This window comes from Mytilus galloprovincialis, chromosome 5 (genome assembly GCF_965363235.1).
Source record: "Mytilus galloprovincialis chromosome 5, xbMytGall1.hap1.1, whole genome shotgun sequence".
In the NCBI taxonomy this organism is placed as follows: domain Eukaryota; kingdom Metazoa; phylum Mollusca; class Bivalvia; order Mytilida; family Mytilidae; genus Mytilus; species Mytilus galloprovincialis.
In genome coordinates, this window is record NC_134842.1 from 67692445 (window position 1) to 67707439 (window position 14995).

Consider the following 14995-nt stretch of genomic DNA (forward strand, 5'->3'; position numbering starts at 1 on the left):
AAACAGGATGATTCAAATATGTGTTTATTCTTAAATATGAAATCAAACAAATGTAGAAAAAGTTGCACTTCTTCGCTGAATAAATTTCTTCACTACATTCGATTTGACCAGAATGCAGTCACAGAATACTTATATTAAAAGTACGTCTGAACCAGTGACAACACTGCGCTACAATTTGTCGTAGTATTGTCAATGGTTTAGAAGTACTCTTGCTATAATCATTTCAGTGACTGCATCCTACATTGATTTGTAAGATCCTTTACGATAGATAATTTAGCTTATCTGTAATATTCCTTCTTCATGCCTTATATATCATGTATTGTATTACGACGATAGATTAAAACTGACGAAGAACGGTAAAAACCGATCATCGAAAGCTTGTTTTTGTCGAGTTTAGGTGGTTGAGTGGTCTAGGGTGATGTGATTTGGTGCCAATTTATCTCAGTAGCATGAGTTCGAATCCCGGACAGGGAAGAACACGAATTTGCTTCTGCAAATTTACATATCTAATATGGTATGGCTGTTAGTTTGACGGATGATATTTACAGAATTTACTTATATATATATTATTTATAAATATAAAATTGAGAAAGAAAACGGGGAATGTGTCAAAGCGACAAGATGGCGTGTAGACTACAATACACGTGCTGATACATATTCAAGTCCATGCATCCTAAATTGTTTATTTTAGTCATTTTTAGAATGTGGATATACTTTTAAGTATGTTATAAATCAAATTTGAGAATTTGAATCAAATTTTTAAAAAGAATTGTACATCTTATGCCCCTTTAAACAAAGTGAATTAAAAAAAGAAAAAGTATATACATTTAACTTTTCATCTTTGAATGCAATTAAGAATGAAAACGGGAAAAATGTGTCAACAAAATAACAACCAGCCCAAAGAGCAGAAAACAACTTGAAACCACCAATGGGTCGTCAGACTATATCATCTAAAGTTGACATATACATGTCTTATAATTATTGTTCCCGTTGGGTTGTTTATCATTAACCTATACTCTGCATCTCCTTTAATTTTTACAAAAGAAAAATAAACAATGACATAAGTAATATGACATCGCGATTGATTTTGTTTGCATTTGCACGAGCAATGATGATTTCGTAATTAATTCATCGATTTTTCTATCGGTAATTTAAGTTTTAGTTTATTCTTAAAGATGTGCACTTTTGTCTATGTCAGAGATGTGGCAGTAGGAAGTCTTGTCGACTGAAGCGTTATTCCGATGGAGGTAGGTTGCTCGATCATACGTGCAGTCTACTGAAACTTCATAACCTGAAGCGTCCTCTTCTATTGACGGATAAGGACTGCATGAACTTTTACCAACTATACAATTATCTTTCTTGTCAGAAGGAATTGCTTTTGGGCGTTCTTCGTCTTGGTGATAACTTGATGCTTCTGTTATAGAACTGGAAAAAGGCTGTAGGTAACTTGCCCGATCTTCGTTACATTTTGATATACTTTCAGAACTAGACGAGTCATCGTCTTTTTCCAGATAAGAAGTGGAAGTGTGCGGAAGTAATGTGTTGTCCAAATTACTATCATCTATGCTTTCGTACAGGCTTTCGTGGAGTTCAAAACTTTCTTGTGATGCTTGCTCTTCTACGTTATCACCTTCTTCAATAGTTTTCTTGCGTCCTGATTTCGAAATACAAATACGTTTCTTAACACAGTTTGAAATTCCAAAAACTCCAAGTAAAACAATAATCCCAGATAGAGCTCCACATAATAAGATAAGTAGTTCTGTCTTTGATAATCCTAAAAATATTATATTGTTCTGTTATCAATTACATTTAATTTTATTTCATCTGAAGTTTCCAGTTCAATTAATGTTGTTCTTTTACCCCCACCGTCCTCGCAAATATGATTATTCTCTTGACCTGTTTTACTCAGTAATTCAGCGGTTTTCGTTACTTTGTGTCTACCGTACTTCTATAACTCATTTGTAATTTTGTGAAAAATTAAGAACGTTGGTTTTATCATTTGTATTTTATCTCATGATGTCTTTTATATGTCTTTGTTAGCTGCTTATACGGTAATTTTTTTGCTTAATGTTAAAGGGTTCATTTATTTATTTGTATTAATGTTGCTTAGACTTTGATCAAATATCCTTTATTTATATCTTCCTATTTATCTGTTATGACTGTTTATATTGAATGAATAACACAACTTTTTGATATTTTTTTTTAAGAAAGAAAAGATAGTTTCATTCAATGTAAAAGACTTCGAAAAGTTGTTAATTATGGATTTCAAGTAAAAAGAAATAAACAATGCCATAGACAAAAAAATAAAACACGGCAAAAACAACAGCATATAATACACTTCACCAAAAAACTTATAATAGAAAAGAAATGATATGGGATGACAATCCATGGCACAAAATCAATATATGTATTGTGTACAAGTTGTAATTTCATACATAATTTGTGCAGGGTTTTTGTAATCAGTATTTTGACACACGCCTTCTTTAACCATGTAATACCAGTTGTTCTTCAATAATTATCCAGTTCTGTGTTTTACTCACACGTACATTTATATACTCAAACTTACGTTAAAACACTGTCCTGTATGTCATAAAACTATAAATAATGACACTTGATTGGTTTAAATTATATTTTCATTTTATGACTAATACCAGGTGCTATGTGCAATACAGTAGCATGAAGTTGTGGACATAAAACAATGATAAACTTAACCCAAGACTCTGTGCTTAGTTTATCTTATTATGTAAAGAGATTCACAAAATACTAATAAATTATACAAAAATAATTTGTAAAACAATACAAGTTGTGCACAAAAGATGCTCAGTTAAACACAAATGACAAAGGAATATCTGTTATTCTTCTAATGACAGATTATGAGTAACACATAACAAACAGGACTGACTCTTGGTTTTGTTGAAGAGTTTCATTTCACAAACTAAAGACGAGTAATATGTACAGTATTACATTGCATTTTTACTGTACATTAATTGAATTCAGCTGAGTTACTGGTCCACCCAATCCCCTGTAATACAATTAAATGGATAGTGTTGTTCTTTCAGCAAGGGAATATTTAATGTCTTATTATTTTTAAAATCGTAGAATGTTGTATATGCAGATATAACGTCGTAACTACAATCCCCTTCCCTTTCATGAATGTTACCTATCGAATTAGACTATTTACCGGATTTGTTATCTCATAAGCAACACGACGGGTGCCACATGTGGAGCAGGATCTGCTGACCCTTCCGGAGCACCTGAGATCACCCCTAGTTTTTGGTGGGGTTCGAGTTGTTTATTCTTTAGTTTTCTATGTTGTGTCATGTGTACTATTGTTTGTCTTTTTCATTTTTAGCCATGGTGTTGTCAGTTTATTTTAGATTTATAAGTTTGACTGTCCCTTTGGTATCTTTCATCCTTCTTTTGTATATGCAGATATAACATGTTACGTGCATACCACAAACATACTTTTGATCTGATGTAATTTTTTTCTATTTTGTTATTGTAGGTTGATTATTCTGACATCGGACTCAGACTTCTCTTAAACTGAGTTTTACTGTTCGTATTGTTATGCGTTTGTTTTTTTCTACATTAGTTAGAGGTAAAGGGGTAGGGTTGATATCTAAAAAAATATGTTTAACCCCATCGCATTTTTGTGCTTGTCCCAACTCAGGAGCCTCTAAACTTTGTCTTGTATGCTTTTTAATTTAGTATAATTCGGAGTTTAGTATGATGTCCATTATAACTGAAATGGTATACATATTTGTTTAGGAGCCAGCTTAATGATGCCTCCAGGTGCGGGAGTTTCTCGCTGCATTGCAAATTTATTGTTGGCCTTCGGTTGTTTTCTGCTCTATGGTCGGGTTGTTGTTTCTTTGACACGTTCCTTATTTTTTTTTCAATTTTAATGTATATTTTGCCGCCTTTCTGTCAATATATTTTGACCCGATGCCCCATAGGGACTCAAATGTCGTGCCTTGCTTTGTTACCATGTACAAATGGAATAATAATGTAGTATTAAATAATCTAACAATACATGCACTATATCATTACCATCGATTTGTTGTTCTTCGTGTACCTTCGTCACACTTTCTTCTGAAGAAATAGCTTCAGCAATAATTGAGGTGGTTGTCACTAAAAAAGGTAAATTAAAATGAAATGAGATTTTCATCGTCATGCAGAATCAACATTGAGAAACAAACGTGAAATTCTGCTATGATTATTTCTCAGTATCAATAATATACTTTTTATTTTCAATTTTTTCTTTTAATTATTTGTATTCTTTTTTTTAACTATTATAAGTTTCAACAACATTATGCAAAACTACAACTGAATAAAAATGTAGTATCTATATATCTATACACATGGAAAAAAGTATTGCAACACCTTGATTTTTTAAAACTTGAAAAATCAGCCTCTTATTTTGGATGGAATATGATAAGATAACTGTAAAATCATATTGAAACATAGTTAATGATGACATTGGCATCAAAACGAACAAACAATGTATGAAAAAAAATGTTTTATCTTACCACAATTTTGATAACAAAATGAAGTGTTTTTTGTACAAAAAAAATGCATTTTACAACTTTTACTGTAGTTGAACATTACCATGATTACAATGTCAGACATTTCAAAATTAATCTTAAGATGATTGTTCACATCATGGTTGATCGTTATACGCCTAAGAATTAGTACTTTGTGCGCAGCCTCCATTCAAACGGATAATCGCCTCTTAACGTCTTCTGATTCATGCTAAAAGTCGACTTATTTGTTGCTAAGGTAGCAGCAACCATTCCTGAAGAAGAGCATTGTGTATTTTATGACGTGCTTGAACTGGGGTGTTCTTTCGCCCACTTTACGCCTAATAGTGTCCCATATATGCACGATATGGTTTAAATCCGGGCTACGATCGAGCCAAGCAAGATAAACAGAATTTTATTGGAACAATGGATCTTCCTCCACGATACTTATTTCCAACTCTGGCGAGCTCTGCACAATATTAGATACGGGCAACTGTGTGTTTATTCGTAAGCAAAGGTCCCCAAAATGGTCTCATTGCACGATAACCAGTAGCGATAAATCGATATCGAACAGTTCTTGTTTAAAGGCTCCTGTATGGCCACCACTCTCTTTTTAGGATTGTATTGTTTGCAATGGGTTTCCTTCTGACCAGCCTTCATTATGCTTGATTTTCCCTAGCAGATGTTATATGGGGTCGTCTTGATCTCGGAAGGTCTTTAACATCGTTTGTTGCCTGATTTTATTCTCAAAATGACTTATAGTGGAATGGGGATGACCAACAATGAGCGCAATTGTCACAGTGACATTACCTGCTTCTCTCATGCTGATAATCTGCCATCTTGCTGCAGTTAAGAGTTGTGGATGACCAATTTCAAGGCGTCAATCAAATAACTTTATAAACTTGGTCATTTAAAGTGTTGAAAACAATGAGGATAAAAACATCTGTTTTGTTGTTTACGGGTACAGTTGCTGCATGTGCAGATAAGAACTTATCGAGTCGATATTTATTGATTAAACTCAGGTGAGATTTAAATAATGTTTAACTAGTTCTATTTCAACAAATTATATCACAAAAAAAATAAACAGTGTTCTTTTTAATTTGAATTTCAATTTGGTGTTGCAATACTTTTTTCATGTGTATATTTCAAAGGTCTCGCCGATCGATAGATATTTAGAAGAACCGTTGCAATAATTTTGTATTGCAAAATATATGGTATAATATCAAAATAGTTATGACGCATTGTATTTTAAGGATCGTAGAATTAAACCCATTAAAGGAGTAGGTTTAGTAAGACCCCTTTTTGGCCCCAAAATATAGCAGTTTGAGAAAATTGTGAAAATGTAATCCTCAAGCTATATTTTGGAAAGTAAAATGCTTCTGCTACATAAATATGAGCTGTTTTTGACGATACAATGCACAAATATTGCGTTCTAGCATCATGTAGTCATGCTAAATTACTGAAATCTTCAAAATTTTCGCATTTTGGTTAATTTTTAGACGGTTTCCTTGTAAAATGAAAGTGGCCGCATTCGTGTTCATTCATAATATTGAAATGTAAGTTGTATTGGACGATTATACAAAACATATATAAAGGTTGAGGATGAACACAGATGCGGCCACTTTCATTTTTGACAAAAATACATCTGAAAAGTGACGTTTTTTTGCCATATTTGATAGATTTTTCATATTTTAGCTTGAATCAGAGCGTTGTTAATGACTAAATCAGTTAAAATCTTTCACATAAACTAATCGAATCAATTGGAATAGACACTTAAGTGTTTAAAAAGTAAAACTTTCGTTAGATGAACATGAAATTTGAGGCCAAAATCGGCCCTTACCGGACCTACTCCTTTCATGTCACCCTTTGAAGTTTCAAATTTTGGTTTCCCAATTAATTTTAGAAATAGTTTAATCATGTCTTAACTTAGTAATCACAGTGACTATCATACAATCAATTTATTTGTACTTGTAAAGGCCAATGTTATAGTTGTGTGAGAAATTAAAACACCATCAGAGACATGTCATCGTTACCTTCAAGATTCGTAAATGCTAAAGGTACATGAATCGGATATAATTTTATTGTTTCAAAAAACATTAAAAAAGGCAGTCGTTTTCGTAAATAAACAAGAATGTGTCCAAAGTACACGAATGCCCCACTCGCACTATCCTTTTCCATGTTCCATGGACCGTGAAATTGGGTAATAATCTAATTTGGCATTAAAATTAGAAAGATTATACTATAGGGAACATATGTACTAAGTTTCAAGTTGATTGGACTTCAATTTCATCAAAAACTACCTTGACCAAAAACTTTAACCTGAAACTCCCACTTTCATTTTCTCCGTTTAGTGGACTGTGAAATTGGGGTCAAAAGTCTAATTTGGCTTGAAAATTAGAAAGATCATATAATAAGCAACAAGTGTACTAAGTTTCAAGTTGATTGGACTTCCGCTTCATCAAAAACTACCTTGACCAAAAACTTTAACCTGAAACTCCCACTTTTATTTTCTATGTTCAGTGGACCGTGAAATTGGGGTCAAAAGTCTAATTTGGCTTTACAATTAGAAAGATCATATCATAAACAACAAGTTTCCTAAGTTTCAAGTTGATTGGACTTCAGCTTCATCAAAAACTACCTTGACCAAAAACTTTAACCTGAACGGACGCACAGACGGACGGACGAACGGAGCCACAGACCAGAAAACATAATGCCCCTCTACTATCGTAGGTGGGGCATAAAAATAAAGACTAAAGTTTCATCATATACCCCATATGTTCAAGAGTGTGCGTATAAGGTGATTATATTTTTGAATCTATTTTTTTCCTACATTCTGGAAACGGAAAAAATCGTGACACTAAATACATGAATGTAAAGTCAAATCCGTGTTTTTGTCTTTTAATCTAAAAAGTGAAAAATGTGTTCTGTTCCTTAATACCTTGAAGTAAATATATTCCTCGTCAAAACCCGTATGCTGATGAGTTTAGCATCCCTGAATTCAAGTTGAATCCTATTGATAACATAGAAATCAAAGATTCATACTGCAGGATTTCAAAGAACTGAAAATTTTTAAGTATACTTATCTGAGGAATAGATTACCTTAGCCGTATTTGGCACAACTTTTTGAAATTTTGGGTCCTCAATGCTCTTCAACTTTGTACTTATTTGGCTTTATTACTATTTTGATCTGAGCGTCACTAATGAGTCTTATGTAGACGAAACGCGCGTCTAGCGTATTAAATTATAATCCTGGTACCTTTGATAACTAATTATTATTATTTTCCATCATGGTATAACCTTTAAATAGATATGTCAAACACTCGTCAAATATTACAGTTTTTGGATACAAAGCAAGTAAATAGTGGTATTTCTTTTTGTTGGAAAAAGTACATAATGACATACGTGAACTCCTAGTATTTATGTCTACACAGCCATTGACATTGTCACATCTGTAATTATATAATCAATATAAACATTATGATACGTAAGGTAAAATTCCTTGTTCTACCATACATTGTTTCAGTGAGTATAATGCCTGTCAAAAACATTTTTCTTAGTTTTTACGTTTAGATTTTTATTTTATTTGGATTTATATTATAAACGTATAACAATACAAGGACATAAAGTACCAAAGCCGCTTGTATTAGTTTTTGCTCAATCATTTCGCAATTAATAAATATGTTCTAAGCTTCTCCGAAACACAGATTTGAGAAAACGCTCTTTAAAACGAATGCTTATGAATGCATTTCGGGATTTTAAAGCTGCCTATGCCTAATGGGTTTGATTGTTAAAGACGGTCTGTGTTCCATAATTGTAGGGAGAAGTTATCTCCTTGGCAAACATGCCATATTTTCGTATCATTATAAATATTGTTTAGTTTAAAAGTGTCATTCCTCATTTTTGCGTATGAGCATTAAAATGCTATATATGTGTCAAAACAATGTTTTTTTTCAAAACCCAGTCGCCAATAGCATTATTTTCTATCTTTTTGTACTCCATATCGAATAATATACTGATTTTTCATTCCCCTTTTTTTATTCACATTACATACCAAGTGAAAGTGAAATTTCAAATATATCTGCGATATTACCCCAGTTGTTATGTAGTTCGTTATTCTTAGCATAGAGCTTTATTTACAAAAATTGAAACAACAATTATACAGAACTCTCTAATCAAATGAAAAAATCAAAAGCTCAAACACATCCAGCGAATGGATGCGATAGAAAAGGAAGGAACAAATGAGTTGAGGTAGGATTCGACAAGCTATGTCAAAATAAAAAAAAAACCTTCAGATTGCAAGAGTATAGTTAACACAAATGTATTGTAGCAAGTTATTTTCTAAATGTTGGAATGTATTAATGGTAGAGGAACCTAACAGCACAGAACCTAGACCATACTCATAAATCAAATATATTAAACATGGTTTTGAAATGTGTAAATGAAAGACTAACATAACACCAACGAGAAACTCAAAAGCTAGCGAGAACTAAACAATTGGTTTTGTTTTCGGATACAATTGGTGTCAACAACATGCATAGGCTTTTCTAAATTGGTCTAGTTTTATCAAATGTGAGCTACCACTTATCTTTCAACAATAAATTCTGCTAAAAAAATATTAAGAAATAGTTTCAGCTTTTCACATACGAAATAATAGCGCTTTAGTTTATTCGTTAAAGAAATAATATGCATATGATCTATATTACCTTTGTAAGTTGTTGCACATACATTCAAGCGTACAGTCTTTACCAAAAAATTCAAATCCACAGGGTTCGCAAGAATCACCCTTTCTTGACATGAATCCTAATTTGCATTCTATGAACAAACGTAAAGAATCAATATTAACAAACCGTTTTTTTTTAATATGAGATAAAAGTAGACAGTGCTGCAAGAAGAAACTCGAATAAACGTAGTCATGTCATTGAACTATTATTACATAGTCGTCAATATTTTTCTATTTGTCAATGTATTTCTATCCGATACATATATGTGGTTTTTTTTTATCTGGTTTAATCATTTTAAGTTCACATTTATTAAAAGAATACATGCTTAATTTATACTACTCTTCCAGATGTCCGTACATTTTGAACTTTCAATGATGCGTGTTCATTTCTCTAAAACAAAACGTGTGCACCCAATTTCCTTGATCATGAAATCTGCTACTGAACTAATTAAATCAGATACGCTTTGGGCCATATATGTTAAAGGCCATTTGAATAAACAGCTTGGAGTAGGCAAACCCAAAGAGCCAAAATATTATCGTGATATCCTTGATAAAGGGTTGCTGCTCACAAGAAATCTAATGAACCAAGAGTTCCAAGTGGTGAAGTAATCGCTTCGTACGTTTTACGGACGCCATCACGAGTTGGTTTACTATTTGTAAACAGATGACTTTTGGATTGTATAGAAAAGGATTATACGATTGGAATGGCAAAGAGAAAAAATCGATTAGATACGATGGTGACTGCGAATTTGAATTCTTCTGGGTATCCACTGTTAGAACAAACCTTCTCATTAGACCTATGAATTTAACTGAGCGCGCATTTACAGGGGTAAATTCAGTAAATAAATATACGTCATCAGGGACCGCCCATTTAGGGGAGAGCTTTCTGTACATATATCTGGAAATATCCGTTTCATGGTAACGGATATGCTCCTAATGTCGTACTTACAATTTTGTACCCTTTTCCCGATTGTGATCTACCAAATTAGACTTATTAGCGTTTTCTTTTATAGCATTATCATCACAACAGTTGTCACATATGGAGCAGAATTCCCCTACCTTCCGGAGAACATGATCATGAGATCGACCCTAGTTTTTGGTTGGGTTTTGTTTTGCTTAGTTTTCTTTGTTGTGATTTGTGTACTGTTGTTTTTAAATGTTACCATTGTATTATAAACCATATTCATTTATTGTATATTTACCTCATGTTACACATATATGTGTTTGAGCGTTGCTCTACAATAAAATCTTGAAATCTTGAAACTTGATTGTCTATTGTTTTTTTTCTTCTTTTAACCATGGCGTTGTATGTTTATCTTCGACATATGAGTTTCAATGTCCCTTTCGTAATCTTAGCCCCTCTTTTAATATAACCTTTGGTTAAGGGAGTTGCAACTTTTGATTTAATTCAAGAACTAAAACTTTAAAATTGGAATTATTTTGTCCAAATATATACTTAACATCATGATAGTACAGGAGCACTTTGTACTGACATGTATGAACTGGACAAAACGTATATGTGCACCAGTAACAGTTTCGTTTAAGTGTTTAAGTTAAATAAAACTTTACCTAAATACAATTAAATATTTGTCAGGTTTTTAAAACATTATCAATAATCCACGTGGCTTTTATATGAATTAAACTGAGTTAAACATTCAGCAAATTTGAATTGAGAACCAGGTGTTTCATAACAAAGCTATGATGTTATACATGTTATATCTATTCATGAATATATCGGTAACTGGAAAACTGTATATATCAGCATAACGTTTTTTGTAAAATGACAAACTTTATTTCTTTGGTATGATTAAGTTACTTGTCTTCCTCTCCTATCATATAGCGTATACCATACTTACTGATACATATACCGTTGATTTCTTCATAACTTGCACAGCAATAATAATCTCTGTAAAATATTATAAAAAAGAGGTAAATTACGGAATATGTGTTTATTTTAAGGCTTCAATTAATCGTTCATCCTAAAATAAATACCTTAACAAAATTTATAAGTGTTATTTTTATATAGAAAAGAAATCACAATAATCCAAATTTTCAAAACTTTGAATTTTTGAAATACTAAGGCTTTTCTACCTCAGGAATAGGTGACCTTAGCTGTATTTGGCAAAACTTTTAGGAAGTTTTGGTCCTCAATGCTATTCAACTTCTTACTTTATTTTGCCTTTTAACTTTTTTATTCGGGCCTCACTGATGAGTATCTTGCAGACGAAACGCGTGTCTGGCAAAAATACAAAGTATCAATCCTGGTATCTGTGATGAGTTTATCATTTATAAACAAGATAGGATTTGAATGACATTATGTATGTCCCAGAGTCAAACAAGAGTTTTGGATGAGAGAAACCAGTTTAAACGACCAAGTGGATTACAAAGGTTTGATATAAAATCGATCAGATTGATTTTGACACGATTTCTTGGCTACTACTTGTCATAGATGTCAACTAAAATGAAGCAAACACCATAAATATGAGGAAATGCATGGCGTGAACAAACAAAATTCATTTCGATTATGCTGGCATCCTTCTTTGATTAAAATGAAAGAAAACGCTTCTCTAAAAACGTTTCTTAAATAGCTTTAAAATGTGTCACTGCTAATTCAACTATTGAGCACGCCTTTTGAAAATTTAAAAAAAAGAACTACGAATTAATAATACTTATAACATATTAAGATTTTTATTTCGTTTTTAAGATGGATATGATGGAATCAAGTCTCCGTAAAGAGCATATTTTTTATTGAAAATGGCTATACAGAAGAAAGGAATTGTTTGTATCATAAATAGGTGTTTAAACAAATAATCTTCTTTGAAGTTAAAACTTACACTATATCCCACTCCCACACTTTTATGAGAATGGATATGAAAGGTCAGAAATAATAAAGAAGGTTAAAGGATGGCTCAATAGCATACTTAACAAACTTCCTCCAAAATATTTATATTTCGACGAACGATTTTAAGGATTTGTCATAATTTTTTACCAACTGTGTTATTAGATTTTTAATCTAGACTGACCAATTTTGGTTCTTTTTTTTACTTCTTTTGAAGGTAAGTTTGACTTTTCGTGAACATGGCTTGTCTCTTTTAGCTATACAAAATCATATCCAGTTTTCTAGCAGTCGATTCTGTCCCACCTTGACTTTGCAAAATTTTGTTTTTGTTTTCAAAGTTAACAATTTCATTGATAGGAATTTTAGATAAGATACTATATATGATTAAAATTGAGAATGGAAATGGGAAATATGTCAAAGAAACAACAACCCGACAAAAGAGCAGATAAAAACCGAAGGCAACCAATGAGTCTTAAATGCAGCGAGAAAATCACGCACCCGGTGGTGGGCATCAGCTGTCCCCTAAATGAAAATCTGGACTAGTTCAGCGAAAATGGACGTCATGCTAACTCCAAAAATTATAAATGAACTAAATTATAAAACATACATTATATTCGTTTGCTTTTAAGTCATTGCTGTTCTATATTTGAAAGATGTAAGCGGTATCCGGTTTTCGTCAGGAAATATATAATGCTGCTTTTACTTTTAAGAAATATTTAAATCATGTGCAGTATCTATAAAGAAGATGATATGAAGTGTATAATTGTGTTCTTGAAACCATTCTTACATAAGCGACGTAACTCATACCATTAGGTTAAACCCAATCACAATAACGAAAAGTTTTACGAATATTCACTTGTATTTAATATTTTCTGCTTTATTTTATATCTTTTTTTTTTTAATTTGTTTGATTTCATTAATAAATGCACTTCAACGTATCCGTTGCGACATGTGCAATATTCTAAACAATAATTGAAGTATGTCCGTAATGAAATTTTGTTTCAGGCATTCATTAAAATGTTGGGATATTATATGACGCAATCAGCATTTATGAAAACACGATTGAACATTCCAGAATTTTTGTTTCCTGACATAATTAAAATTCCGATGCGGACATATTTCAATCTTAGTTTAGAATATTATACATTTTTGAATTCAAATATTCCAACAAACAATGAGGTACATTTAAAAAAAAATGAAAAAAGATTGGGAAAAAATTTGAACTTTCACACATCGTTGTCTTTTAAATCAGCATTGTTTAACATGTTGTTTTGAGTACAAGGCTTACATTAATCGTTTTATAAAATATGCCAAAGACTATTTACCGGGTTTGTAATAACACGAGCAACACGACGGGCGCAACATGTGTAGATGGATCTTCTTACCCGTCCGGAGCACCTGCGATCACCCCCAGTTTTTGGTGGGGTTCGTGTTGCTTAGTCTTGAGTTTTCTATGTTGTGTCTTGTGTACTATCATTTGTCTGCTTGTCTTTTTATTTTTTAGCCATGACGTTTTCAGTTTATATTCGATCTATGAGTTTGACTGTGCCTCTGGTATCTTTCTCCCCTCTTTAATATCTCTTTAATAGTCTTAAAAATATTTTCTAAGAAATCACAACCTTGCATATTATCGCCGATCATGGCTCTCACTATGATTAAGAAAAATAAATAAATGGTGCATTGTGATTTGGTAAAAATGTTGTTGCATTTAAATACATTGAAATAAATAGGAATTCTAAATGGTTTAGATGATGTAGTATGGTAGTGTTCATACTTTATACCGTTTGTCTACTGTGTTGAGAACAAATAGTTCAAGAAATTTAAAATGGGCGAAATGGTGTGTTCGATCTAATAACTACGTTTGAAAAATTACAATTATGGGAGAGAATACTAATGATCGAACTAGAAGGAGTGTTTATAAAACTAGATTAAGGATACTTTTAAATACAAATCGCAGTTTATGTTCAATTGTCGACAGACGGATCAACACAAAATTTTATTTATATTTTTTTACGCTTTCAAGAATGTTTTTTGTTTTATTTTGTTTTCTGACATGTTTTCGATTCTCAAAAATATCACAGCATCTAATCAATAGTTGAAAGGGGATATACTGACCTTGATTTTTTGTCAAAACATGTGTTGTTGTCATATCTTGTTAAACCTCTTACCACACTACTTGTAAAAGTGAAGAGCAAAATGATCAAGCTTTTCAACATGTCTCTGTAATGGTCGAAATTAAAGTCGATAGGGAAATAATTTCAGTTATGATGTGGAATAATGTGTAGTTGAAAGCTTTCGAGTGTTTTAGGATACGATTAAGTACTAATGACGTAAACTAAAACACATACAGTACTAATTCTTTTACCGGTTTATTCAAAAGAAAAACGTTTAATGCTTCCTTGTATAGATGTATTAATTTTTTCCATTAATTTCTTATTATTTTATCAGTTTTATCAGATATCTTAATGTTTAGATAAACAAACTTATGAACATTTCTGGTTGTCTAAAGGGCTTTTGTGTCAATTAAATTCCTGTATTTCGTAATGAATCTCTACTAAAATTCTCAAAGAGATACCAGAGATAGTCATGCAAACTCAAAAATCGAAAATAAACTGACAACGGCATGGCTAAAAAGGAAAAGACAAAAGACAAATAATAGTATCCAAGACACAACATAGAAAACTAAAGATTATGCAATATGAACCCCACTAAAAACTGGGGGTTATCTTATGTGCTCCAGGAGGTTAAGCAGATCGTGCTCCATATGTTGCACCCATCGTGTTGCTCATGTTATAACAAACGCGATATCCATCTTCCCATATTACCGATATATTATATTGCGGCAACATCTTTGTTGTGCTAGTTTAACCTTCTTCATTTTTTGTTCAAAGTAGCTGGGATTTTTCATCAAACATC

General features: G+C 32.1%; 1 protein-coding gene across 1 annotated transcript; it reads right to left on the bottom strand.

Annotated features, from left to right (window-relative positions):
* Window positions 1-876: 876 nt before the first annotated feature.
* Window positions 877-14300, bottom strand: LOC143074671 (uncharacterized). The gene is made up of 6 exons (XM_076250021.1): window positions 14195-14300; window positions 11097-11146; window positions 9224-9332; window positions 7923-7969; window positions 4051-4131; window positions 877-1774 (listed from the first exon to the last, which is right to left on the bottom strand). The coding sequence occupies exons 1-6, from the start codon at window positions 14293-14295 to the stop codon at window positions 1170-1172; spliced, it is 993 nt and encodes a 330-aa protein (XP_076106136.1). The 5' UTR covers window positions 14296-14300; the 3' UTR covers window positions 877-1169.
* Window positions 14301-14995: the final 695 nt, after the last annotated feature.

What these genes read in the sequence shown, in the direction of transcription:
- LOC143074671 (XM_076250021.1), bottom strand. Translation starts at nt 14,295, where the DNA reads ATGTTGAAAAGCTTGATCATTTTGCTCTTCACTTTTACAAGTAGTGTG. An exon ending in CATAAATACTAGGAGTTCAC is followed by an intron (nt 4,132 to 7,922) that starts GTATGTCATTAT and finishes TACCTTTTTTAG; the next exon opens with TGACAACCACCTCAATTATT. An exon ending in CGAAGAACAACAAATCGATG is followed by an intron (nt 1,775 to 4,050) that starts GTAATGATATAG and finishes TAATATTTTTAG; the next exon opens with GATTATCAAAGACAGAACTA.